At 38.9% G+C, this 25,918-nt stretch overlaps 1 protein-coding gene across 6 annotated transcripts in view; it reads right to left on the reverse strand.

Annotated features, from left to right (window-relative positions):
• Positions 1-25,918, reverse strand: part of MACROD2 (mono-ADP ribosylhydrolase 2) — a 3,509,413-nt gene that overhangs the window by 132,967 nt on the left and 3,350,528 nt on the right. The window contains exons 11-16 of one of the 6 annotated variants that reach the window (XM_073628250.1): positions 24,658-24,696; positions 22,450-22,488; positions 21,693-21,731; positions 21,306-21,338; positions 16,731-16,772; positions 15,945-15,992 (exon numbers count right to left, since the gene is read on the reverse strand). In XM_073628250.1, the coding sequence (XP_073484351.1) occupies positions 15,945-15,992; positions 16,731-16,772; positions 21,306-21,338; positions 21,693-21,731; positions 22,450-22,488; positions 24,658-24,696 (240 nt within the window). Of the gene's footprint in view, positions 1-15,944; positions 15,993-16,730; positions 16,773-21,305; positions 21,342-21,692; positions 21,732-22,449; positions 22,489-24,657; positions 24,700-25,918 lie in introns of all 6 variants that reach the window. The other 5 variants (XM_073628248.1, XM_073628249.1, XM_073628246.1 and 2 more) reach the window with 5 other exon arrangements.

Below are 25,918 nucleotides of genomic sequence, written 5' to 3' on the forward strand. Positions count from 1 at the left end.
TCACTGTTTCAGGTCCAATTTTAGGCCAAATTTTGGGCCGAATTTGGATCTGAAACAGAACAAAAGACGCACAGGACTCCTGTGCAATTCGCACCAGAGCCGCTGCGGAGATGTGTGAACCGGCTTCATAGGGAGCCGGTCACAATCTCCTGCTATGCGAATAGGATGCGGAGAAAACCTCATCCAATTCGCAATAGTGTGAACCCAGCCTAAGTTGTGCAGTCACTAATGCAATAAGATCTGAAATAAGTTAAAATTGGGAAAAAATAAACAAACATTTTATTGTATTTTGCTAATCTTATAAGCACTTGCAGTATGGGAAAATAGTGTTTTGCAGCATAGCCTTGAACTGACTACTATAGATGAGTTAAATTGGGAATTTTATTTTCACAGAAAAGTTGGCAAAGATATAAAGATTTTGGTGAAATGTTGCCAACTGCGTTGGAGTTAATGAGGAAAGTAAAAGCAAAGGGATTTTTAAAGGTAAATGGGCTTTAAATCGTTTTATGGAAGCTCCCTTTAATTACCCTGGCCCTGTTGTTAAAAAATGGCCACTCATTATTTTATATTTTGCTCTGGTCTGTGCACTCATATACATATTGTGCATATTATGATGAAACCTGTTTAATTTGTCTGGACATTTATTCAAATAGCAGATCTGGATAAAATTTTAGGACTTTCAATGAAATTTGTTGACTCAATGATGGTAGCAAAGAATGTTCTGATGATACTTCTCATCTCAACCTCCCTTTACTGATACCCATTCTAATGGTTTAATATGTGATTTGCATCCAATATGTTAATATACAGTAAAACCTTGGCTTGTGAACATAATTTGTTCCAGAAACATGTTTGTAATCCTAAGTACTCTTATATCAAAGCAAATTTTCCCATAAGAAATAATGGAAACTCAAATGATTTATTCCACACCATTTATTCACAAGTCATTCAGTTTATAGTCCATTAAAAAAGATTATAGCAATGTGATAGGTTGTGTAACCATAAAATGTCCATCCACAAATGGCAGCCTCCACAAGGGGATTAGCAGCACAACCTAGAAGGAGGTACAGAGTATAAAAGAGAAGAGAGGTGCCTCTAAGTGTAGAAATATGGTTATATTTAATGAAGGTAAAACGTTTAGCAACTCACATGGTTGATTATTAAAAGAGGCACATCTAAGTATGCAGGCATCCGGAGTAAACCTGTCCACATAGACCATCCCCCGCACCGCCAGCTCTCACCGCTGTCATTCTGCAACCGTGACCGGGAAGAATACCCTTCAGTAGAGCAATCGTAAAGGGAGGCTTGAAGCACAGTGTGAAAGAGATGGTGTCGATGAGGGTGAGGAGGATGGTCTATGTGGACAGCTTTACCCCATACTTAGATGTGCCTCTTTTAATCATCAAATATGTGAGTTGCTAAATGTTGTACCTTCATTAAATGTAACCATATTGCTACACTTAGAGGCGCCTCTCTTCTCTTTTTATACTCAGTTGTGATGTGACACTACTTGTATATCAAGACATGGCTTGTATATCAAGTAAAAATGTATTTAAACGTTTTTCTTATCTTGCAAAACGCTCTGAAACCAAGGTTTTACTGTATACCATTTTTTGATATTCAGGGCTGTTGCCATAGGTGTGCGCAGCCTATTGCATTAGGGTGTGCACCTCAAAGCTCAAACGCATGTGTGTGTAATATATATATATATATATATATATATATATATATATATATATATATATATATATATATATACATACATACACACACACACACACACACACACATACACACATACACACATACACACACATAGTGCTGTGAAAAAGAATTTGCCACCCTTCTTGATTTTTTTTTTTTTTTGCATTTTTCTCACACTTAAATGATTCAGATCAAAAAATTTTAATATTACACAAAGATAGCCCAAGTAAATCCAAGATGCAGTTTTAAATTATTATTTCATTTATTAAGGGAAAAAAGCTGTTCAAACCTGCCTGGCCCCATGTTAAAAAGTAATTGCCCCGACCCCCACTGCTGAATCATGACTAAAATATGATTAACCACAATTTTTGGAAAGCTGAGTTCAATTTCATATGCCACAACAAGGCCTGATTACTGCCAGACCTGTTGAATCAAGAAATCACATAAACAGAAGCTGTCTGGCAAAGTGACACGCTAACAGATCACAAAAAGCCACACATCATGCCACAATCTAAAAAAAATCAAGAACAGATTAGAAACAAATATGTATTGGTCTAGGAAGGGTTTCAAAGCCATTTCTAAGGCTTTGGAACTCCAGTGAACCACAGGGAGAGCCATTATCCACAAATGGAGATAACTTGGAGCAGTGGTGAACCTTCCCAGGAGTGGCTGGCCTACACAACTTACTCCAAGAGCATGACGACGACTCATCCAGGAGGTTATAAAAGAACCCAGAACAACATCTAAAGAACTGCAGGCCTCACTTGCCTCAGGTAAGATCAGTGTTCATGATTCCACAATAAGAAAGAGACTGGGCAAAAATCTCAAAGACTTCAACCAATACAAATCTGCCCTCCAAAAATATTATTCTTTCCTCCACACTGCCAAGCAAACCTATTTTACAGCTCTTATTAACACCTTCTCATCTAGTCCCCGTAAACTCTTCTCTACCTTCAACTCTCTACTTTGTCCTCCACCGCCTCCACCCACTGACTCACTCACTGCCCAGGAGATCGCTAATCACTTCAAAAACAAGATTGATACAATCCGCGATGAAATCTCCACTCTACAGATATCTCCCCCAGCTAAGACCCCATGTCAACAGGTACAACTGACACTCCCCCTATTCAAATCTGCTACTACAGACAAAGTTGCTAAACTCCTTTCTATCGCCCACCCAACCACCTGTCCCCTGGACCCTATTCCCTCTCATATGCTACGGTCGCCCTCTGACTCCATCCTACACTCTCTAACCCACATCTTCAATCTCTCCCTCACCTCTGGCACCTTCCCCAATGCTTTAAAACATGCACTGGTCACCCCCATACTTAAAAAGCCATCCTTGGACCCTACCAATCTTAACAACCTATGCCCTATCTCCTTGCTCCCCTTTTCCTCTAAACTCCTTGAATGCCTGGTTTACAACCAACTGAGTGACCACCTCATTAAAAACAACCTTCTTGATCCCCTTCAATCTGGATTTCACCCTCAACACTCCACAGAAACTGCTCTCTTAAACCTCATAAATGACCTAACTGCAAAAACCAACGGACACTATTCTGTACTCCTACTTCTGGATCTTTCAGCTGCCTTTGACACGGTTGACCACCCCCTCCTCCTAAAAAAAAATGTACTCCCTCGGTCTCCGTGACTGTGCTCTTCAGTGGCTCTCATCCTACCTATCCCAACGCACCTTCAGTGTCACTTACAATTCTACTTCCTCCACTCCTCTTCCCTTCTCTGTCGGGGTCCCCCAAGGTTCTGTTCTTGGACCTCTGTATGGATGTCACACCACTTCCTCAAACTCAACTTGTCCAAAACCGAGCTTATAATATTTCCTCCCCCACGTGCCTCTCCCCCTGACTTGTCTGTCAAGAGCAATGGCACAACCATCCACCTGTCCCCACATGTCAGGGTACTAGGTGTTATCCTGGATTCTGAACTCTCCTTTCGGCCCCACATCCAATCACTTTCCAAAGCTTGCCGCCTCAACCTCCGCAAAATCTCTAAACTACGTCCCTTTCTAACCAAAGAAACCACAAAGCTCCTGATTCACTCCCTGGTTATCTCTCGCCTCGACTACTGCAACTCTCTCCTCATTGGCTTACCTTTAAATAGACTATCCCCCCTTCAGTCCATCATGAATGCTGCTGCCAGACTCATCCACCTTACAAACTGCTCAGTGTCTGCTACCCCTCTCTGCCAATCCCTCCATTGGTTGCCACTCGCCCAACGAATTAAATTCAAAATACTAACAATAAGATACAAAGCCATCCACAACTCTGCCCCCAGCTACATCACTAGCCTAGTCTCAAAATACCAACCTAATCGCCCTCTCCATTCCTCCTAGGACCTCCTGCTCTCTAGTTCCCTCATCACCTCCTCCCATATCCGCCTCCAGGACTTCTCCTGAGCCTCGCCCATCCTCTGGAATTCCCTACCCCAATCTGTCAGACTGTCTCCAAATTTATCCACTTTTAGGCGATCCCTGAAAACTTTCCGCTTCAGAGAAGCCTATCCTGCCTCCATCTAACAACTGCACTATTTTCTCCATTAGCTCATCCCTCACAGCTATTACCCTTTTGTATAACTTGACCCTCCCTCCTAGATTGTAAGCTCTAACGAGCAGGACCCTCTGATTCCTCCTGTATTGAATTGTATTGTATTTGTACTGTCCTCCCTAATGTTGTAAAGTGCTGCGTAAACTGTTGGCGCTATATAAATCCTGTATAATAATAATAATAATAATAATAATGGCATCCATGGGAGAGTTCCAAGGCCAAAGCCACTGCTGACCACAAAGAACACAAAGGCTCATTTACCAGAAAACATCTTGATTATCCCCAAGACCTTTAGGCAAATATTCTGTGGACTGATGAGACAAAAATGTAACTTTTTGGAAGATGTGTGTCTCATTACATCTGGCAGAAACTAATACAGCATTTCATAACAAGAACATCATATCAATAGTCAGACATGGTGGCGGCAGCGTGATGGTCTGGGGCTGCTTAGTAGCTTCAGGACCTAGACGACTTACCATAATTGATGGAATCATGAATTCTGAGCTCTACCAGAAAATCCTAAAGGAAAATCAGTTTGTTGCAAGCTCAAGTGCACTTGGGTTATGCAGCAGGACAATCATCCGAAACACAACAGCAAGTCCACCTTCAAATGGTTCAAACAAAGCAAAATTTAGGTTTTGGAGTGGCCTAGTCAAAGCTAGGACTTAAATCCAATTGAGATGCTGTATCATAACCTTACACAGGCCATTCATGCAGGGAAAACTCTCCAAAGTAGCTGAATTAAAACAATTCTGCAAAGAAGAGTGGGACAAAATTTCTCCACAGCAATGTGAACAACTCATTACCAGTTATCGCAAACGCTTTATTGCAGTCGTTGCCATCAAGGGTGGCACAACCAGTTATTAGGTTTGGGGCTCAATTAGACATGCACCCACACTCACTCAGGTTGAACTGGATGGACTGGTGTCTTAATTCAAATTTACTAACTATGTAACTATGTAATTACTTTTTCACATAAAGCCAGGCAGGTTTGGACAGCTTTGTTACCTTAATAAATGAAACCATTAAAAAACATTTAAAAACTGCATTTTGTATTTACTTGGCTTATCTTTGTGTAATAATAATATTTGTGATGATCTGAGCCATTCAAGTGTGACAAATATGCAAAAAAAAAAAAATCAGAAAGGGGCAAATACTCTTCCACACAACACACACAGGGCTTTTTTTTCCTCAGAGAATAGGTGCAGGAACTCACTCCCCTTGCCCCCCCAGATGTAGTGCACCTGCATCATAGGGTAGGTGTGGCCAAATTGCACAATGGGCCCCCCTTATTAAGCTCACTTCTGTACCCCACCATCTACAACTCACTGTCTATGCCCTGATCTACAACTGACTTCTGCACCCCTGTCCGCAGCTCATCTCTGCACCCACCATCCATAACCACTACTCCCCCCATCCAAAATTCACCTATTCACCCCCACACTATTCGGCAACTCACAAATGCACCCCCTGTCCATAACTCACATCTGCACCCCCTGTCCGCAACACACCTCTGCTCCTTCACCCATCCACAACCCACCTCTGCACCTCCTTCTCAACTCACCTCTGGTCCCCCACCCATCCACAACCCCCCTCTGTACCCCCTGTCTGCAACTCACATCTGCACCCCCTATCTGCAACTCACGCCTGTACCTCCCACACTTCTGCAATTCATATCTGCACTTCACCTCTTCATCCCCACACTATTCGGCAACTCTCATCTGCACCCCCTGTCCACTACTCACATCTTCACCCCCTGTCAGCAACTCACCTCTGCTCCCCCACCCATCCACAACCCACCTCTGCACCCCCTATCCGCAACTCCCATCTGCTCCCCCACCCATCCACAACCTACCTTTGCACCCCCTGTCCGTACCTCACCTCTGCAACCCCCAACCCTTCACAACTCACATCTGCAACCCCTGTCTGCAATTCAACTCTGCACCCCCACTCTTCTGCAACTCACATCTGCACCTTGTGTTTGCAATTCACCTCTGCACCCCTTCCGTGACTGCAGCTCACCTCATTACACTTCCCCCTTGTACAGGTCACCTCATTACACTTCCCCCCTTGTACAACTCACCTCATTACACCTTTCCCCCCTTGTACAGCTCACCTCTATCCATAGCTAACACCTATCCACAACTCACCTCTGCACCTTTTTCAACAGCTTATCTCTGCAACCCCCAACAGCTATGCTTTGCAGCCCTCTTACATAGCTCCTTGATTCTGCACCTTACTTTTAACCTCTGTATCTCCTCAGCTTTTCATAAGCCCCCCCAACCCCCTCCCCTCACTACCTTGCTTACCTCTCTTTACAAAAAATCTAGCTGGCTTTACCCACTCAGAGTACCTTGTGGCTGCACCTCCTCCCACTTGCCAGTGGCAGCAGCAGGATCATCAGGCATGGGATTTGCCATCCGGTTACCTGTAGCTAAGCATGTACAGCAATGCCCCACCTCCTGCCAATGAACACACAGTGTTGGGCAACTGTTTCTCCCTTGTTCCAGGTCTGAGTGCAGCAGCTGGGAGGTTCTGTGGAAGCCGGCGATAGAAATGCGATCTGTGCCATCACTGGTAAACACAGAACTAAACAGTGAGCACATGGCCGGTGCTGGAACTGAGGCAGCCATCAGAAGTGGGCTGCGATTGGCCACCTGAGCTGAGGTATGACAGAAGCCAATGACAGGATTAGAAGAGTACAAAACAGATCGGGACCAGGTCGGGTAGGCAGGAGGGTTGCTTGTCTCGGCTGTGTGCCTGTCAATCTACATATCAAAGTGTGTGCCACACAGGGTGACTAGGGTGTGCCCAGGCACACCCGGCACACTACGTGTGCACGCCTATGGCTGTTGCGCTATGACTCTTGCCTTTTTTCAAACCATGTTGTATTATATACTGTATGTATATACAGTAGATACTGTAAAGACAGTATGTTTGACATACTCTTGATTCTTTGTAACTTTAATATTGATATACATAAAGGATTAAAAAAAAGAACTCCAATATCACTTTGAAAAATGGCTGTACAAAGAAAAATGTTGGTATCCTCATAACCAACACATCTTCTAGCTTTATAGGCCTACATTAAGAACCTTAGAGAGATGAATTACAAAAATTGGAATGTTTTATGCAGCTGAGCATGTTAAGGATGGATAAAGGAAAAAGCTTTGAAGGAACTCTCAAGTTTTGCTAAAATTGTATAACATATTTTATAAACATATCATTCTGTAATTTTATATGGTCAAAACGTATTTTGTTCCTAATTTAAAGCTAGTTATGGTTTAATAAATTTAAAATCGTATTTTTCTCCTTGCAACCATGGCAGTTGTTGTGTACAGAACCACCCAGAATTCCCCTCTGATTCCTTGTTTAATTGTCTCACTGCTTTCTGCAGAAACCCGCTGAGAGCTTGACATCAAAGCACAGGCATCCTCTGCAATGTTTTCATTTGTTGAGATCCTTTCAAACATTCTAGATAAGCTTGTCTAAAAGGATACTGGTACTGAATCATATCTTGTTGTAGCGTGGATACTGATCATATTGTTATAGTAAGTGCAGACTTACCCATGCTAAATGGGTAAATCACGGGTAATGTATGCAATAAAATTTGCTAAAATTCTATATAGCATTCTTGGAGGGGATTTATTGTTTTTATTTATTTTTGTTTGTTTTTTTAAACAAAATTAGAGTCTCATTTAAAGGAATCAAATTTTAAGTGTTGGGAGGCATGCAGCTATGTAGATCATGTCTTTGAGCACTAAGAATGCTAAGTAATTTACTGAAGCAAAACATCTTATCGTGTTAAAAATACAGTTTTTTTTTAATTGGAAAATGTTCTCATACTGTCAAACAAAAAGAATCTCCTACAAAGTGCTACTTTGGTCTCCTCACAGTATAACACAAACATAATAGCTTTTGTGACCCCAGCTTTTGCCAGTAGAGTTGCATAACCCCAAAGATGGCCTTAGCAAGGAAATGACAGCTTTAAGCAACCCACCTCTCTTGCTCTCTGATATATTTTACTTAAACATTCAGCAAAATATCTTAATTTTCATAACCAGAAATACCAATGACCTTTAAATCAATGTTTCTAAAAATGTACAGTTAATTAACTCTCTTTGGGTGACAATTGAGAAAGAATAATTTGTCTAATAAAGCAAATGCTAATACATTCTTGAGATATACAGTACATAATTAGGGTGTGATTATGCATTGGCTCTCTACAAGACATTTATGCGTTATGGGAACCTTTTATGATAATGGAGACACAGGACAAATATTTAAAGAGCACGTATACTGAAATGTTAACAGCTAAGGTCACATGAGCAAACGTGTAAGGTGGAGCCTGCTGTAGAATTTTCTGTAGAAAGATGAAGTATTTTGGACATTCTATGACTTTATTTATCCACACCACCATCACTCTTAATGCAGTTTTAAGTCAACATTTGCATATAGATCTGCATAATAGAGAAGATTTGGTCTTTTCACAATTTTTTTAAATGTTTGTAAAAGAAATCATCCGTAAACAAATAATTATATTAATTTATATTAATATTTAAAAAAAAAATTAGTACTGTATTATTTGTAATTAAATAGGTGCATGGGAACAGCCATGTTTTAAGTAAAATATGTTTCCTGCTTTGCAGATTGAATTTCTGCTTCTTTTTCAATATACACATTGGTGGGTTACTTAAGGAGTAGGACATGTTTGCTTACAAAGTGAATTTTCTGATTGCACATGAATTGATGACCGAAGTCAGCACAATTTCCCTCGTTGACTAAGTAAATAAAAAGATGTGGCTACTAATTTTATAGATCTAGTGATAGTTGCTCAAATATTTATCAAACCAATATTTGTGATAAAAATACACTAAAATCTTTATCAATGCATACAAACTCAACATAACTTACAAAATTCTTACTAAATATAAAAGTTAAACCTGTATTAACCCCTTGACGTAACACAAATATCCAGGTCAGTGTATAAGGGCTCTGAGCATAAGAACCAAGCAGAGAGTACATATAAAAGAGCAGAGGTCCAAAGGTGTATCTTCTCACACTTAGGGCTGCACTCACAAGGAGAAGCAATCTCTAGAGGTGCCTCTCTTTTGTCTGTAACACAAATATGTGGCCTCACTGGACTGGGTTTTTTTCTGTGGGGCCGCATATTTGTGTATCTCACTTTTTGTAGGGAGCGCGCCAGGCAGCATGCTCCCAGCACGGAGACCAGGGTCCCACCAAGAGCCCTGGGCCCCATTCTAATAATCAGGACCTGGAACAGACAACAAGGAGCAGACAGAGGTCCAAACCCTTCCCTGCTCTACTAAAAATGTGTTTATGCTGACTTGCATAATTTCCTACCAATTCTTGCTCCAAGGATTACTGGTCATCATAATAGGAGACAAGGGAAACATCTTTCCATTAGGGTCACGAGCAGAAATAAAAACCCGGAAGAGATTGTAACATTTCAATAATCCATTTAAAATCAAAAAATGGTACAGAGAATTGTTTTGGTAGATTCCAATTTTAAGAAAAGCTCTAGATTCAAACATGAATGATCTGACATCAGCAATATACCAGAACAGAGAAAGAACAGTTAGTGCCAACCTTCTTTACGTTAGGGAAAGTACACCAAGTAGAAAGATTCCTTTTTGCCTGATGTTTTTTAAACTGAAAATATCTTAATAAAAACATTTTATAAGGAAAATATACAGTAGGGGATAAAAAAGAAGTTGTATTATTGATTAACTGATCCATGCCTAGCCAAATAACCATGACACAGAAGCAATCAGTCTCTAAACCACCCATAAACCACAATTTTGTGCTTAACAAACATCAAACTAAATGGGACAAGTTGTAAAACAATCAAAGATGAAAACTTTGAAATGTCTTGTGATGCCATACTCAGCAATTTGTCAGCTGTTACACATGTCTGCGGTCTAAGGAAATAATGCTTAGCCTCAGCTTTGTTTGCATTACAGGGAGTTTATCAATCAATATTGATACATTATTTAGCTGGATTAATATTAGAGATTCGAAAGTTTCATTTGTCAGATCTGGTGACAGGGTAACCTAACAGCAGCATCTCTGCATGGTCCCTGAGACTTGACATTATTCTTTCTGCTGAGTAGCAATATATTTTAACCGTGGACTATAAAATAACTACTTCTACTCTGACAAAGAAGAAATTCAAGTAATGAAAACTCAATCCCTGAGAAGTAAGGCTGAAGGAGAGATTCTGATTATTACCACAAACTATTGAGCTTGTAAATAACTAACCATGGCATAACCAGTGGACATACAGTAACACATTCCCACAGCATCCCCACCGCAAGACAAGGCAAAATGCCATGTCTCCGATGTGGCCAGTTCACATCACTGCGTAGTCACCATATGCCGGAAAACATTATGAAATTTACTGTGGGGTTCATTTACTAAAACTGGAGTGTGCAAAATCTGGGGCAGCTTTGCATGCAAACCAATCAGCTTCCAGGTTTTTTTGTCAAAGCTTAATTGAACAAGAAAAAATTTTGTACAGGTGCACCAGATTTTGCACAGATTTTGTACAGCTGCACCAGATTTTGTACAGCTGCACCAGCTATAGCAGCCGGCAGTGATCATTGTGTTCTGCCAGCAAGGAAAGCTACCCGCATACCCCACCGGCAGAATACAACAGCACTGAGAATTGAGCGATTTTCTTTCCTTTCACCCGCAGTGGAAGGAAAGAAAATTATATAATCTGTGGCTTGCTTTATAGATGGAGAGAACAGCTTAACTGTTGACTTTTAATAGAAAGTCAGACATTGCATATCAGCAAACATGTTGAACAGACTGTTTAGGCTGCATGTTTTAAAGAAAAAAAATGTGTGTTAGAAATCACTAATAAGATTATAAACAATCCACAATGTTCACATACTTATATAGAAAGGTTCACTGGTAATCTGAGTAGACCTGCAGAGTTAATTACTGTACACTTGCCTAGATATCATTATCATGTTCGCTGATTTTCTGATTGAATTATTTTGCTTATACTGTGTATATATTTTTTATTTACTAGAAAAAAAAAAAAAAGGAAATACTGCAATAAAATATTTATATATATTGTTCAATGAAAATGCGTATTTATGGAATTAAGAACATATGGCTTATAATCTTTCTAAACTAGCCCCTGGTAAAAAAAAAAAAAAGCATGCACTGCCTTATTCACCAGCAAAACATGCATATTTTTTATCGTTACCTAAAAGCTGGTAAGCCCCAAACTCTGGAGCGCTCTAATATGCAAACCTTGACACTTCCTAGCAGCATTGAAAACTATCATGCTGATTCCTTCTTTTTATTACTGGCTAGTAAAGATGCCCATCCTAATGATTGGCCAGTAGGGAGGTGTGTGTGAAAATAAATCGACTTTTTTTTTTTAAATCTGCATATGAGAGTCACTTGAAATTCAGGCTCAGCATTGGAAAAGATTTTCAAATAGAAGTATTTAATAATAAAGCAAGTTTTTAAAAAAAAATCTCAACAGCTTTCAGTAACCACAAAAAAACAAACAAGAATAAAACACTTTTTTTGATCAAAATGAGAGATGCAGGAAAAAGATGCAATTTTTGAAAGCTATCAATTTTTTGACAATGTCATCCAAAAATGTTTACATAGACAAGTTTCATTTGAATAACGGAGTAGCAGTCCATTTTAGTCAGAGATGTTAATTTAAATAACAAAGTACAGTCATAAAGCACATGTACAGTATAAGGATGTTAATAGAAATAAATAAAGAAAGCAATAGAATAAAAAAAATAAAGAATTAATAGCATAGCTACAGTATAATTTTAATTATCTAAGACTAACACCCCCCCCCCACTATGGAGAAATACTGTGCACAAACTGACATATGTATCAAATTGCCTTTTTTTTTTTGCATGACTCTTACAGGGTTAATAGTTTTTCACTGGAGGAAGAACGCGTTTGTAAATGCATGTTCTATATTATAGATATTTAAACAAATGTTTTATTCCATACGTTTAGTTCAGGGTGCATTCAAACCACTGGTTTTGTTCTGCATTATGAATTTTCTAGAGCCCACAGCAGATGCTGATTGCTTTCAGACTCCATCTCTCTGGCTGGAACTTAACTATGTAGCCATCTGAGCAGAGCAGGCAGGGAGGAAGATTGGGGGGGATTGAATGAGTACAATTACTTATTCTGCTCTGTGTGTAATCTGAGTTTCAGGTCACATAGTGGTATTTATTTTTCTGCTTTCAACATAGCACTGGCATTCTTCTTGCATGTAATACATTAATTTCCCCGTTTTATATCAGCATTCTGGTGACTGGGGTCTAGATAATTGTGGTGGATTGGTTTGTGCAGAATACACAAACAATATACAATAGACAAGGGCAAACCTCTGTCATACCTGCAGCAATCCCTCACATATTAGGACAATATTAAAATAGAATGTTTGTAGTCTCTATAAAATCAGTTTCTTGGAGTTCATTAATAGGTTCAAGTATCAGGGACAATTGGGTCATACTGTCATTGACAAGGGGATTTGTACACTGGCAAAAAGAAAAGAAAAGAAAAAAAAACAGTGACTGGTCTGGTACAACTCCCACTCCCAGCATGCCTTAGTTAGTAGAGAAACAGTACTAGGAGTAAGACAGCACAACACAGAGGGATGGGACTTGTTTCCCTTAATGAATTGCAAAAAAACTAAGTACAAAAATCCTATTTTCTTTCTCACTCATTAGAAGATTCAGAGACAAGAGAAACCTCCAAAAGCAGTCCAATTGAGGGATGGGGAATAGTAATAAAGCATTAACAGGTATATATAACAAAACAACAAAACTGGAGACTGCCTGTGGCTCAGTGAGCTGCCTGAAGGACCTTACTCCCAAAGTTGGCATCAGATGAGGTCTGAACATGTACCTGATAAAACATGGAAAATTTGTGAACAAAAGAGCAGATGGCAGTCTTGCAGATTTGGGAAACAGTTGCCTGTTACCACAAAGCCCAAAAGGCACTCAGAGATGTAGTAGAGGGAGCTTTACCAGGAAAGGGTAGAACCTTGTCCTTAAGATCATATGCTTGAACAATGATCTGTCTGAGCCACAGTGATATGGTGGTTCTACTCAGACCATCAGGGATGAAAAAGAGAGAGCATTCATTTTTCCAATAAAGGCAGTGACTGCAAGGAAAACCGTATAGCACAAACTATATCCAGACAGTAAAGAGAAATGTCTATCTGACGTACTGTAGCTGAACAGAGACAGCAGAACAATGTCCTTATTGAGATGAAATGGTGGAACTAACTTAGGAAGGAAGAAGGCTCTGGGTCCTAACACCCCATTATCTTTGTGTAAGACTAGAAAGTTTACAAGGTTTGGAAGCCTGATCCCCAATCAGGCGACCTAAAGAAATGGGGGCATATTGGACTATTGCGGTACAATAAACATTGGTGATAATATAGAAAATAAATCAGTGATATGAGATTGTATAGTAGATTTTATTGATGCAGAAATACAAATCTTGATAATACAATACAGCATGATAGAGTTAAAAATATAGCGCCAGGTAGGGACGTGGTTGTACAATAAAACAATTGATCTCAGAAGTCAATTCCTCGACTAGTTTCGCGGACAGTCGAGGAATTGACTTCTGAGATCAATTGTTTTATTGTACAACCACGTCCCTACCTGGCGCTATGTTTTTAACTCTATCATGCTGTATTGTATTATCAAGATTTGTATTTCTGCATCAATAAAATCTACTATACAATCTCATATCACTGATTTATTTTCTATATTATCACCAATGTTTATTATACCGCAATAGTCCAATATGCCCCCATTTCTTTAGGTCGCCTGATTGGGGATCAGGCTTCCAAACCTTGTAAATTATTCATTCCTGGATGATGGTACATGTTTATAATTTTCTACCTTAATATTTCACTACAGAGGCCATCTATTTATATATAAGACTAGAAAGTGTTCTTTACAAGATAAAGTCACCAGCTCAAACTTATACCTCACAGAGGTGATGGTGACAAGGGAAGCAACCTTGTCAGTATGTGGAAGAAGGAATATCCCTCATACGCACAAAAGACAGCATTTGAAGTTCCAACAATCAAATTCAAATCTGATGGAGTCCTAGCTGGTTTCACAGGAGGATTTACACAAGAGACACCCTATTAACCAAGGAATAGGAAACTAGCGACACTTGGAATAAGATTGAAAGGGCTTAGATTTCCCCCTTTATAATACCCAAGGCCAAATGTTGATCCAAGCCTGTTTATTATAAGGTCAAGATCTGTCCCTGGGGAACAGGGTGGAACATGACATTCTGCACAGCACAAAATCCTTTCTACCTCTCTTGCAGTGGAAAGACCTCTGATTCCTCCACAGAGATTTAAATACAGTATGTATCATTGCTGTGGCATTGTCTGACTGAATCTGGATTGGGTGACCCTCAATTCAGGAGGCTCAGTGCTGTAGGGATGATCGAATCAACTGAAGTTCCAGAATGCTGATTGGAAAACAGGATTCCTCTGACACCCAAGTCCCCTACACTGACAAAGTGTCTATAACTTCTCTCCAACCTGTCAGGTTGGAATCCATTGTTAGGATTTTCCAAGACATAAGGACGAAAAGCTGAATTCCTGCCCTAGTCTAGGAATAAAAGTCGGTTTGTCTAAACACTGAGTCGACTAAACCTGACTTTTTAGTAAATCAACCTCAGTATAATACTGTGGCTGCCATATTCATACAACCATCTTTGTAGAGCCGTGTGCTAAAATGGTAATATTTCTGGAGCTTATATGCTGTAGTATGGATTGCCATGCTAACTTATTATCTGTATGCAGACATCCTTCATATCTATGACATCCATTTGGCACCATAGTGAAGGCTACATTACTAATGGCATTCACACCTAAATAAAACACACTATTCCCAATTAGACATTCAAGATGCACATTTACTAGTTTTATATTATAAAAGATATACATATTTTAGTTCACTGATCCATTTAGAACAGATACTTGTTTCTCTACAGGTGCATGATCATCCTAGCAGGTAATAATACCTTTAAATAATCACACCAGTATGTCTGTATTCTTTCTTTTATTCCACACTTATGCCCTGTACACATGATAGGATTTTCCGAAGGAAAATGTGTGATAGGACCTTGTTGTCGGAAATTCCGACCGTGTGTAGGCTCCATCACACATTTTCCACAGGAATTTCCGTCACACAAAGTTTGAGAGCTTGCTATAAAATTTTCCGACAACAAAATCCGTTGTCGGAAATTCCGATTGTGTGTACACAAATCCGACGCACAAAGTGGCACGCATGCTCAGAATAAATGAAGAGACTAAAGCTATTGGCTACTGCCCTGTTTATAGTCCCGACGTACGTGTTTTACGTCACCGCGTTCAGAACGATCGGATTTTCCAACAACTTTGTGCGACCGTGTGTATGCAAGACAAGTTTGAGCCAACATTCGTCGGAAAAAATCCATGGATTTTGTTGTCAGAATGTCTGATCAATGTCCGACCGTGTGGGCATAAGTGTGTTACCTACATTATGGTTTAGTATTATGCGACCATGAAGCTGAGCCATTAGCTTCTCAACATTCCTGGATCTCAGGGCAACAAGTAACACACATGTTCTTCATGTTACAAACCTTGATCTATGCCAACATTTTTCATAGAACTTCCATCTGAATCTTCCACTAAAAATAAAAAGGGAAATATGATCAGTAAAATAAAGGAAACATATTCAAGCATATTCAATAACTTTTTCAACTAAACAAGTCTTGGCCACTTATAGTCGCTTGCAAACAGAAGTGCAGAAGAAGCTAACGTTATTATCCGATCATGCTATAATATAAACAAACTCCAGTTAAAATGATTTGTTTTAAGTTTTGTTTGTTGAAAATACAAATGATAAGAGCCTTTGAGAGTTTTTTGTAGCTGTTTGTGACCCCAATGGGACCATTTAATTCTGCTCACTAGGACAAGAAGTGAGTGAAAATCTCTTCAATGTGGACACAGACTGTACTAAAATCCTAATACTCTAGAGCAGGGCCAGCACAACTGGTGGGCGGGAAGGGAGGTTGCACTGGGCGCCATAGGTTTACTGTAGAGATGGGGGTGCCTTCCTTCTGTTACAAGGCTGACAGAAGTAGTGATTTTGACAAGCGAGAGACCTCTGGCCGTAGGATCCCCTAAGCTTGCACATCATGAACGGATGTACGGAGGGGGGGCAGTTTGACATATTTGCCCTGGGCACTGCTGTAGAGGTTCTAACCCTTTCAAATTCCATCCAAAACTTACAATAAAAAACTGGCAGCAATTGGTTTGGTATAAGCTGGGTATATGGCAAATTATCTTTTATTCAATACAAATAAATATCAGGGCAGAGTGTATATGACAGCAGAAAACAAAATAACTAATATTAAGTTTGTTACCTGCATGCTGATGAGGTTTCTCAGTGTCCTCTGACCCTCCTGCTAAAATAAGTAAAGAGTAAGTACTGACTTTTAATAGCAAACTGCAACAGACTGTGGAATAAAGTTATCAATGTTTGAAAATGATCATCTTACAGAGATACTGCTGATAAACTGCTTTTCAGTTCAAATTTGAATCCTTTTAACTTTTGGTGTTAGGAAGTGGGGGCATCATTTTTACCATGTACCTATTTTATAGCCTGCTTGTGCAATAAACAAAACATACAAATACACATATTCTTTAATAAAGAAAACCTGTGATTTGCCCTGCATGGGCGAAGCAACAAGCTCCCCTTGTATAAACCTTGTATACAACCAGATGCATACAGTATATTCACTAACTCTTTGCTCTTCTGTTGCCTCGTCTCCCCACTAGAATTACTGCTAGGCCTGATGGGGCTTTTAACAGTGCAGGTGTTTGCCAAATGGTTTCTTAGGCACACTGCTCTGTCACTTACGGCAATGGAAAAGAAGGGATAGTAAGTATGCATAGCAGTAAGGGCTGAAATAAATGTGAACTTGTTGTTTTGCCCTGCTTGGGAAAAAACAGGTTCACTTAAGAACTCGTTAAAACCTCTAACACACTGCAACGCATGCACATGGACTTTCCCTTAGTTTTATTGTTGCTGGTTCACATTTCTGTGGTGTTTTAACATGCATTTACCAAAAAAGTTCATGTCATAGAATTGCCAGTGCATGTCAATGCATGGCAACAGACCTACCCAATGTAATAGAAAACACAAGATAACACAGGTGCATAGATCAGAAGCCAGCATCGGGGTCTTCTAATAGGAAACACCTCAGACATACAGTACATCATGGTTTTGGGACTCCATGTACATACACATTCATATGTAAACAAGGCAACCAGTGCAAAAAAAAATAATGATTGAAAAATGCTCATGAAAAAAAAAAAAATGTCTAAATTTAAAGCGAAGTTCCAGCGAAATTTTTTTTTTGTGTAATATTTTTAGTACTAACTAAATTAAAATAAAAGTATACAATGATCTATATATCTTATGGTAAGAAATAAATTCCTTACTGTTAAATTTGTTTCCTCCGTATTTGGCCGTTTCCATCGTTGATGTGGGCATATGAAGCCAAATCACGATTGCTTCCTGGAATATACAGGGAGAGGTGCATGCTGGGTAACCAACATGCACCTCTCGCGAATTTAGCGGCGGCCGTGGCGCTGATTGTTTGTAACGTTGCCATAACAACGGGCGGCGATGGAGGAAGGTCCCGCCCCATTGTTATGACAACATAACGCTATTAAAGCCCTCGGCGCTGCCCAGTGACTCCTGGGAAATGATGACAGACATCTCCCAGGAGCACTAGCAAGCACAGGCACCAAGAGAAATGTGACGTCAGGCACCTTGGAGAGGAAGAGGCAGATTACGAGGGACCCCCTAGCAACAGACCTGAAGAGGTGAGTAAAAAAAAAAAAATTTCCATAGGTTGTTCTTTGTATTGAATGCAGAATAATGTTAAATTTGTTTTCTGACTGGAACTCCGCTTTAAAATGTTTCTATACTCGTATTTATTAGCTGAGGCATCTGTATAGTAAGGATTTACAATTAAATGTTTTTACATTTCTTTATTACAGATTATATTTTTTCCATTGTCTTCCTTTCTTTTACCATATTTTTATTGAAAATTTTCAATGGAGTAAGAACACATACATGTCGTAAGTACATTGTAAAAGTTTTCCAAAAAAAAGGAGAAACATTAAGAATAATTACGGTATTCAGATTATCAAAAGAAGAGGCACATAAACATATTATGCAGGTTATACAATTATTTGGTAGAGAAAGAGCCTCGCCATGATGTGAAACTTGGTCACCCCCCAACCTATCCCCAAACACCCCTAATGGGTGTAAACTGTCCTCCACCATGGGATAGATGTAATTCACCGTTTTGCAATATCAGGGTATATTATTTGCTCAGTGAAGACATAAGAGGGTTTTAATCCCAGAGAAGCGGGAGGGATAGGTGATGAGTAAGAAGTGTATAGGGAGAGAGGGAAGAGGGGGGGTAATGTGGAACTAGTTGTCATCTACCTTTTTTTCAGATAGGATGGGGGAGACAAGGTATTAATAGGTAGACGAGGGATAAGGAAAGGGGATAATATGGGGTCCCTCTCCTCTCAAGAGTCTTATAATAAAGGACACCGTTTAAGGTGTATCCATGTCACTTGTTTATAGGGAGCCTGAGTGATGTAACCAACAAGCCCATGTCTGGGTGAATTTGAAGGGGGTGTATATTGCTATATTTATCAGCTCTTCCATTTCTGCTGTCTCTTTTACACATCTAATCCAGTCGGATAGGGTGGGTGGTGTATTTATATTCCACTTCATTGGAATATACCATTTACCCGTGTTTACCAGGTGGAGGGCCAATGATTTACGATATGTGGAGTGTGGAAGTGAAGAGTGGTGTAGGAGATATTGTGCCGGGGTGAAATTTAATGTAAATGTAGTAATTTTGGAAATGTGTTCATGCACTTCTTTTCAGAATGGTTGTATTTTTAGGCAGGACCACCAGATGTGTAGCAAGGATTCATGTTCAGAGCCACATTTCCAGCAAAGAGGTGAATATGTAGGGGAGAATTCACTTAATTGGGTGAGTGTGTGGTACCAGCTTGTGAGTAATTTATAGCCAGTTTCTTGCATTGTGACGTTTATTTAGCCTATGTGTATATTGGTATACATGTTATCCCATTCTTCTTCGGTGAAAGAGAGGTCAAGGTATTTTCCCACTTTAGACAAGGTCCACTGGGTTTAGCATCGTATTTGGCATAGAGTAGAGCGTACATGAAGGACACCGTGTGGCGTTGTGGGGTGGATCTCGTGCAGTATGCTTCAAACGTAGTGTGATTGCAAGACCAGTCTAGGGATGTTTTTGGATAATTGAAGAAATGTCTCAATTGGACATAGGTCCAGAAAGGATAATGGGAGTTAAGCATTTTTGCTTGCAGGGCTTCATATGATAAGAGGGTACCTCTTTGAAAAAGGTGTTCTGCTCGAATTTGTGCGTGAGGCCACTTAGAGATTAAATTTTTATTCCATTGAGAGTGATGCCTCTGTATCCCCAGATCTCCAGAATAGCATCTTTAGGTACTATTCTAGCGAGTGGGTACACAGATATTTTTTGTGTATGGTTTGGCAGTCCATAGTTTCTTTATTGTCTGTGTACCATTGGGCAAAATTCCCATCACTGCCCTTCCCAGTCATGTAACATGGAATTAGAGTAAATCTGCCAGTGAGAGAAATTCCCCTCTTAGAGCCTTGGTCAGCTGTCCCTGTAAGAAGAGTTCTCATTGAAAGTATTCCCCTTCTTCCTGGAAGAACTCAAACATTTCTAGGATTCCCATATATTTCCTGAATGAGTATTACCTTTTTTTACTGTTGGAGCATGGAATGTTTTGGAAGCATTTACTCAGTGCTGCTCTCACTAAGGTTGAGAAACAATGATCTAGAGCATAAAGTAGACCGCACAGGCAGGAGTTGCTGACAACACATACATTGGCTCTACTAATAAATTCTAAATAGTCTATGCTTCATATGTTCTATAATATTAGTTATATGCAATTTTACAAAAAACTGTGCGTGAACAAGAAGAAAGCCACCAAATCTCGTCCCACTACCACTGCTCTCTGTATACTATAAACGTCCTAGTGCTAGCTGCCACTCTAAAAATTGAATGATAAAATCTGGGTCATCTATATGGTCAAAACACAACAAGATGAAGAGTGGCGCTATCCCCCTGCAGTGGGGTTTGAGGTAAGTGAACACCCCACCTCTAATCTAAAAAAAATCCTAAATCATAAGTGTTTGAAAGTGAATTATCAATATACAATAATAGTGGTAATCACACATAGAGATCAATTGCTCAATGTGATAGTGATTCCTAATGTGATAAAAATAACCTAAAAATGTTGAACATAGTATAGCATTACCTTAACATACAGTGACATATAAATTATTACAAGTGACACCCCTTGAACAGTGAAAAAAACGGTACTGTGATACCGCAAACATAGACCAATAAGTCATAGATTTAGGAAAAAACCCAAAATACACAAAACATGTGCAAAATATGCGATGGAAAAATATATAGGATAGAACATGTGAGAATAAAAAAAAATATTATATAAAAAAAATGAATGAAAATTATATAATAAAAAATAATAAGTCCACATCTGTTTAGAATGGTGAAAAACAAATTTTGAATGGTGAAGAAAAAAGTTCAAAAAGTGCAAGTGTCTTCAATCTGCAAAATGCTGTAGCACCGTGTACAGGATTTTTTTTAGATTAGAGGTGGGGTGTTCACTTACCTCAAACCCCACTGCAGGGGGATAGCGCCATTCTTCATCTTGTTGTGTTTTGACCATATAGATGACCCAGATTTTATATGCAATTTTACAATGAAAAGTTTAAAGTAATGTAATTTGGGCCTTAAAATGAAAAACAACCAAGGTTCATATGTTTATATCTTGACCTTTTCGAAAATGTAGCAAATTTAAAGCAATCTTACCTGATTGTAAAACAGCTCCTGTCATACTGCTTTCTGCTAAATACAGAAACAGAAAAATTGTCACAAATTAAAGCAAGAAATATAACTTAAAAAGTATTTTCATAATTCTGAAAATCACAATAAAAAGTAGGCGCTCTCTGCATTCTTTAATCGCTTTAAACATTTGTTTATTAACACCTATAGCACATCCTTGTGACACTATGGGGCGGTGTACATAGGCGTTTGCGATGTGTTCACTATGCAATCATGGTTACTTGTATGGAGGAATCAAGGCAAAGCATGAAATAATCTAAACCAAACATTAAGTGATATGGCCATCCAGAGTTGTATATGACAGTAAATCCACTGAGAAAAGACTTTATCCAAAGAGCATAATCATATCCTCACCTTGTTCTTGGCTAGGTTCTGTCATGTCATCTGAGATATCTGTTAACATAGGTAAATAGAAAGATCAACTTGTTAAAATTAAGTAATAAAATACTGCAAAATCTTTAGTATCTTTACATCATTGCATAGAAGATGTTGTGTTGTGGTCAAGGCAATAGTCTTAATTGTGAACATGTTTCCAGTATCTGAAATCCCCCCACAAAAAATGATGCTGTTAATGTTTGTGTTGGGTCTCTTCTGAGATCTACAACTCATGTGTAGGTTTTTGCCACCAAATCAAAAGTGTCTTTCTTTCATTTGGATATCCTTTGAAAACAAATTAATAACGAAACCAATTGCACATGTCTAACTGCAAGTCTTCCACACACACACTGACAAAAGGCTGCTGGGACACCTGACTTTTATAGGGAGGGGCTGGGATATAGGAACACCCTCCCTATTGGCCTTTCTAAGCCACCTAACCACAGTTTATAGGCAAACCAGTGCATTTTTATTATCTGGTTGCTGTAGTGGGAAATTAGCACATTAGTTTGCTATTTTTACAAATTGCAAACAGCCTGGTTGTGCAACCCAGACCCAAGGCTCATCCTGAGTAATTATAAAATGCAGGCCCAGGCACTTAAAAAAAAAAAGAGTCTGACAGTTTTGGGTAGTGGTGCAAGCCTGTTAAATGTCAATTACACTGAAGCTAAAATAAGGAAGAAAATTATTCAAACTACATTAAACATTTACTTATTCAATGCAATCTCATAATCACCTGATTCATGGCCGAGTTCTTTCATTTTATTTGCATCATCTGTAAACATACATAAACAGTAAAGATTTAAACAATGAGCCATATTTGAATAAACAAATAGTGCAAAATCCTTTACAATATAGATATTATTTATATTATAAATAATAGTATATATATATATATATATATATATATATATATATATATATATATATATATATATTACACATACATATAATATTTAATAGAGTACCTAGCATATCTGGCACCCAGAGTGGATGATTTTTTTTAAAAACCCCTCAAACAACAATGTTCTTTTAATAACCCTAAAAATAAACATCTTGCACACTGGGGGTAGAAGCAGAACTGGCCAGAGAAGGGTCCACAGCATCAGCTGTAGGTATGGTTGCAACTTCATGCAGAGATACTGAACTTAGCATATCAATCTGTTTAACATACAGGATCTCAAAGATGTTATCTCCTGCATAGTTGCAAACATATGAGAATAGGGAAACTTTAAAAGAATGAAGAAGAAAAATGTGTCACATTATGTCTACTGAATACCAGGTAGAAGTGGACACTAAATTGGCCTTGCTTTATGGCTTGTAACGTGGGAGTAAAGTATTCCCCCATACTTGGTGTAAGTGGCAGTAATGGGCTGACTATATACTAGTAGATTTTTAAACAAACGTTTCTATGGATATTCATATGAATACAAATTTGCTGACTTGATGAATGTTGTTTAACAGTACTTCAATATTCTGTTAATTTTTAAAATTTGATTTTGCAATGAATGTAATTTCCGTAATGAAAACCACATTCACTGTTAGAAACTTGTTCAAGAAAAAATTTCTATCCTACTTTTTTGAATGTTCTCTCATGTCGTTGAATAAGAATGTTGATTTAAACCCACAAATGATTAGAAAATGTAACCTTCTTAAAGCAAAACATTTCAAACTAGAAAAGCTACTTTTTCTGGGGAAATTGTGTGAAGTGTTCTTGCCTTCACCTTCAGTAGTCTACAACTGGAGTGGGCGGAGTAACTGGGTGGAGTGGCTTGAGTAATTTTTGTGTGGTTGGAGTGACTGGATTAACTGTGAAAAGTGTTAAAAAGCTTAATATTTTAAAAAGTATAAATAGTAGTAAAAAAGTTGAAGAAGTCCCATCAGTAGCTTAAAGAGCTGAACATTTTTTTCAAAAATGATTTTTTTTTTCAAAAGTTATTACTTTTTAAAAAAATTTTTTTTTTTTTTTTCAAAATTTTTTTTTTTCAAATTTTTTTTTTTCAAAAATTATTTATTTCCATGGGGTGGTCATAATATTTTGGCTGATCATGTTTTGGTCATAATGTTTTGGCTGATAATGGAGTGGTCATAAATTATTTGGCTGATCATGGGGTTAGTAATAATGTTTTGGCTGATCATGTTATGGTCATAATGTTTTGGCTGATCATGGGGTGGTCACAAAAGTACACAAAGTAATAGCACAACAATCGGGAACAATCCGCACGTTTCGGTATATTACTTGTCTATATAATGTAAAAACTGTGGGAGGAGTTAGGGTGGTAAATTTGGCTATAATAAGAATAATATATATGTGAGATAACAGTAAGTGGTCTTGCTATGCAAGAACACTTAACTATTGTAGTTAATGGTGAGCTTTAGGCTCTAATAGAAATCCTTCCTCACCCAGCTTTGGTGGTAATTAGCAGGCTTAGGCTGTAATAGAACCCTTTAACCTCCTCCAGCATTGGTGCTCAGTGGTTTATTTACCTGACCACGTGTACCTGCGCTGCTGCCTCTGTCTGTTGGCCAGAGCTATATGTCTACTATCAGGCAGATATCACGCCGCCTGACATCTCTGGCTTTTTTCAGTGCCAGGTGCTGAAAGAGTATTTAAGCACCCAGCACACTGCTGCCACTCTGCAAGTCACAGGGGGTCACACCAGGACATCTACCAAGTGGTGGTACCCAATGCAGGCCACCCACCCTAGAATGCCATTGATTACAATATATTGCATACAATTCATTTTTGCCTACTTTCTCAATCACTAGAATTTCTTAAAAAAAAAACATTTAACAGTTGTGCAGGTTCCCTTTAGGTTTACAGGCTCTTCTGTCCCTGTATTGTTGTGAAGCTGTGGTAGACAGATTAGACTCTAAGTACCGCTGGAGAAGAACGTTCAAAGCGCCGCAAAAGATTAAATGTTTATTGCAATAAAATACTCACCTGGTTCATCGGCAGTTTCCTTCATTTCATCTGGATCATCTACTAAAAAAACAAGAACAGTAAAAATTACTTTACTGCAAGATACAATATATTCCCATATTCAATACATTTAAAAGCCTAAAAATAAAACCTGTGGCTCATAACCAAAGTTAGATAAACTATAAATAATAGGAAAAGGGCATTTAAAAAATATAAAAAAAGAAGGAACACTATCATAATCTAAAAGTTACAAAAAATATAACAAAATATGTAAAAAAGTAAGGCAAACATTCAAAACGAATAACAGGCTGCAAAAAAGAATAGGGCATACACCCCCCCCCCTTCCCAAAGTCTTCAAATATAATATAATATAAGAAAAAAGGTCAGGTCTGAGCATGTAGGACCTTTACAAGATCATTTAGAGTGGGTGACTGGGGACAAAGAGAAGGCAAATTTATTAACTACCTTCTTCAGCACTGTATAAAAAAAAGGAAAATGGGGGAGCTTAAGTCCATAATGGGGACAGTATTGACAAAGCCCTAAAAGAACGCCAATAGCCCACAATTGATATAGTCAGAAACATTTAGACAGAATAATGGTGGATAAATGACCTGGACCAGATGGCTTAAAGGGGTTGTAAACCCTTGTGTTTTGATGCATTAAGGTGAAAAAAACTTCTGACACTGACCAGCCCCCCAGCGCCCCTGTTTTACTCACCTGAGCCCGTTTGTTCCCTCGGCGGAGACGCGCTCTACCTCTCTGCCTGTTGTCTCGGCTCTTAATTGGATAGATTGATAGCAGTGCAGCCATTGGCTCCCACTGCTGTCAATCAAATCCAATGACGTGGGTGCTGGGGGCGGGGCCAAGTCCTGCATTCTGTGTGAATGTACACAGAAGCAAGACTCGGGAGTGCACCCGCATGGGTGTCCACCTGTTGAGAGCCTTCTTCAACGTGGGCACTCGATGCGGGAAGGAGCCACCAGCACCGCCAGGGACCCCAGAAGTCGAGGATCAGGGCCATTATGTGCATATCGAACTGCACAGTGCAGGTAAGTATGACATGTTTGTTATTTCAAACCATTATTTGTAATGTTTTTCTTTAATGACTGCCATGGTAGCACTGGATTGGTGCAAGGCCAAAGTGGTGCCTATATTTAAAGCAATAGTAAACACTGTTTGGTGACTTGTACTTACAGGTAAGCTTATAATAAAACTTACCTGTAGGTACAAGGAATATCTCCTAAATGTGCACCATTTAGGAGATATTTACTATTTCTGCAGC

The sequence above is a fragment of the Aquarana catesbeiana genome, linkage group LG04, assembly GCF_042186555.1.
Source record: "Aquarana catesbeiana isolate 2022-GZ linkage group LG04, ASM4218655v1, whole genome shotgun sequence".
Lineage (NCBI taxonomy): Eukaryota > Metazoa > Chordata > Amphibia > Anura > Ranidae > Aquarana > Aquarana catesbeiana.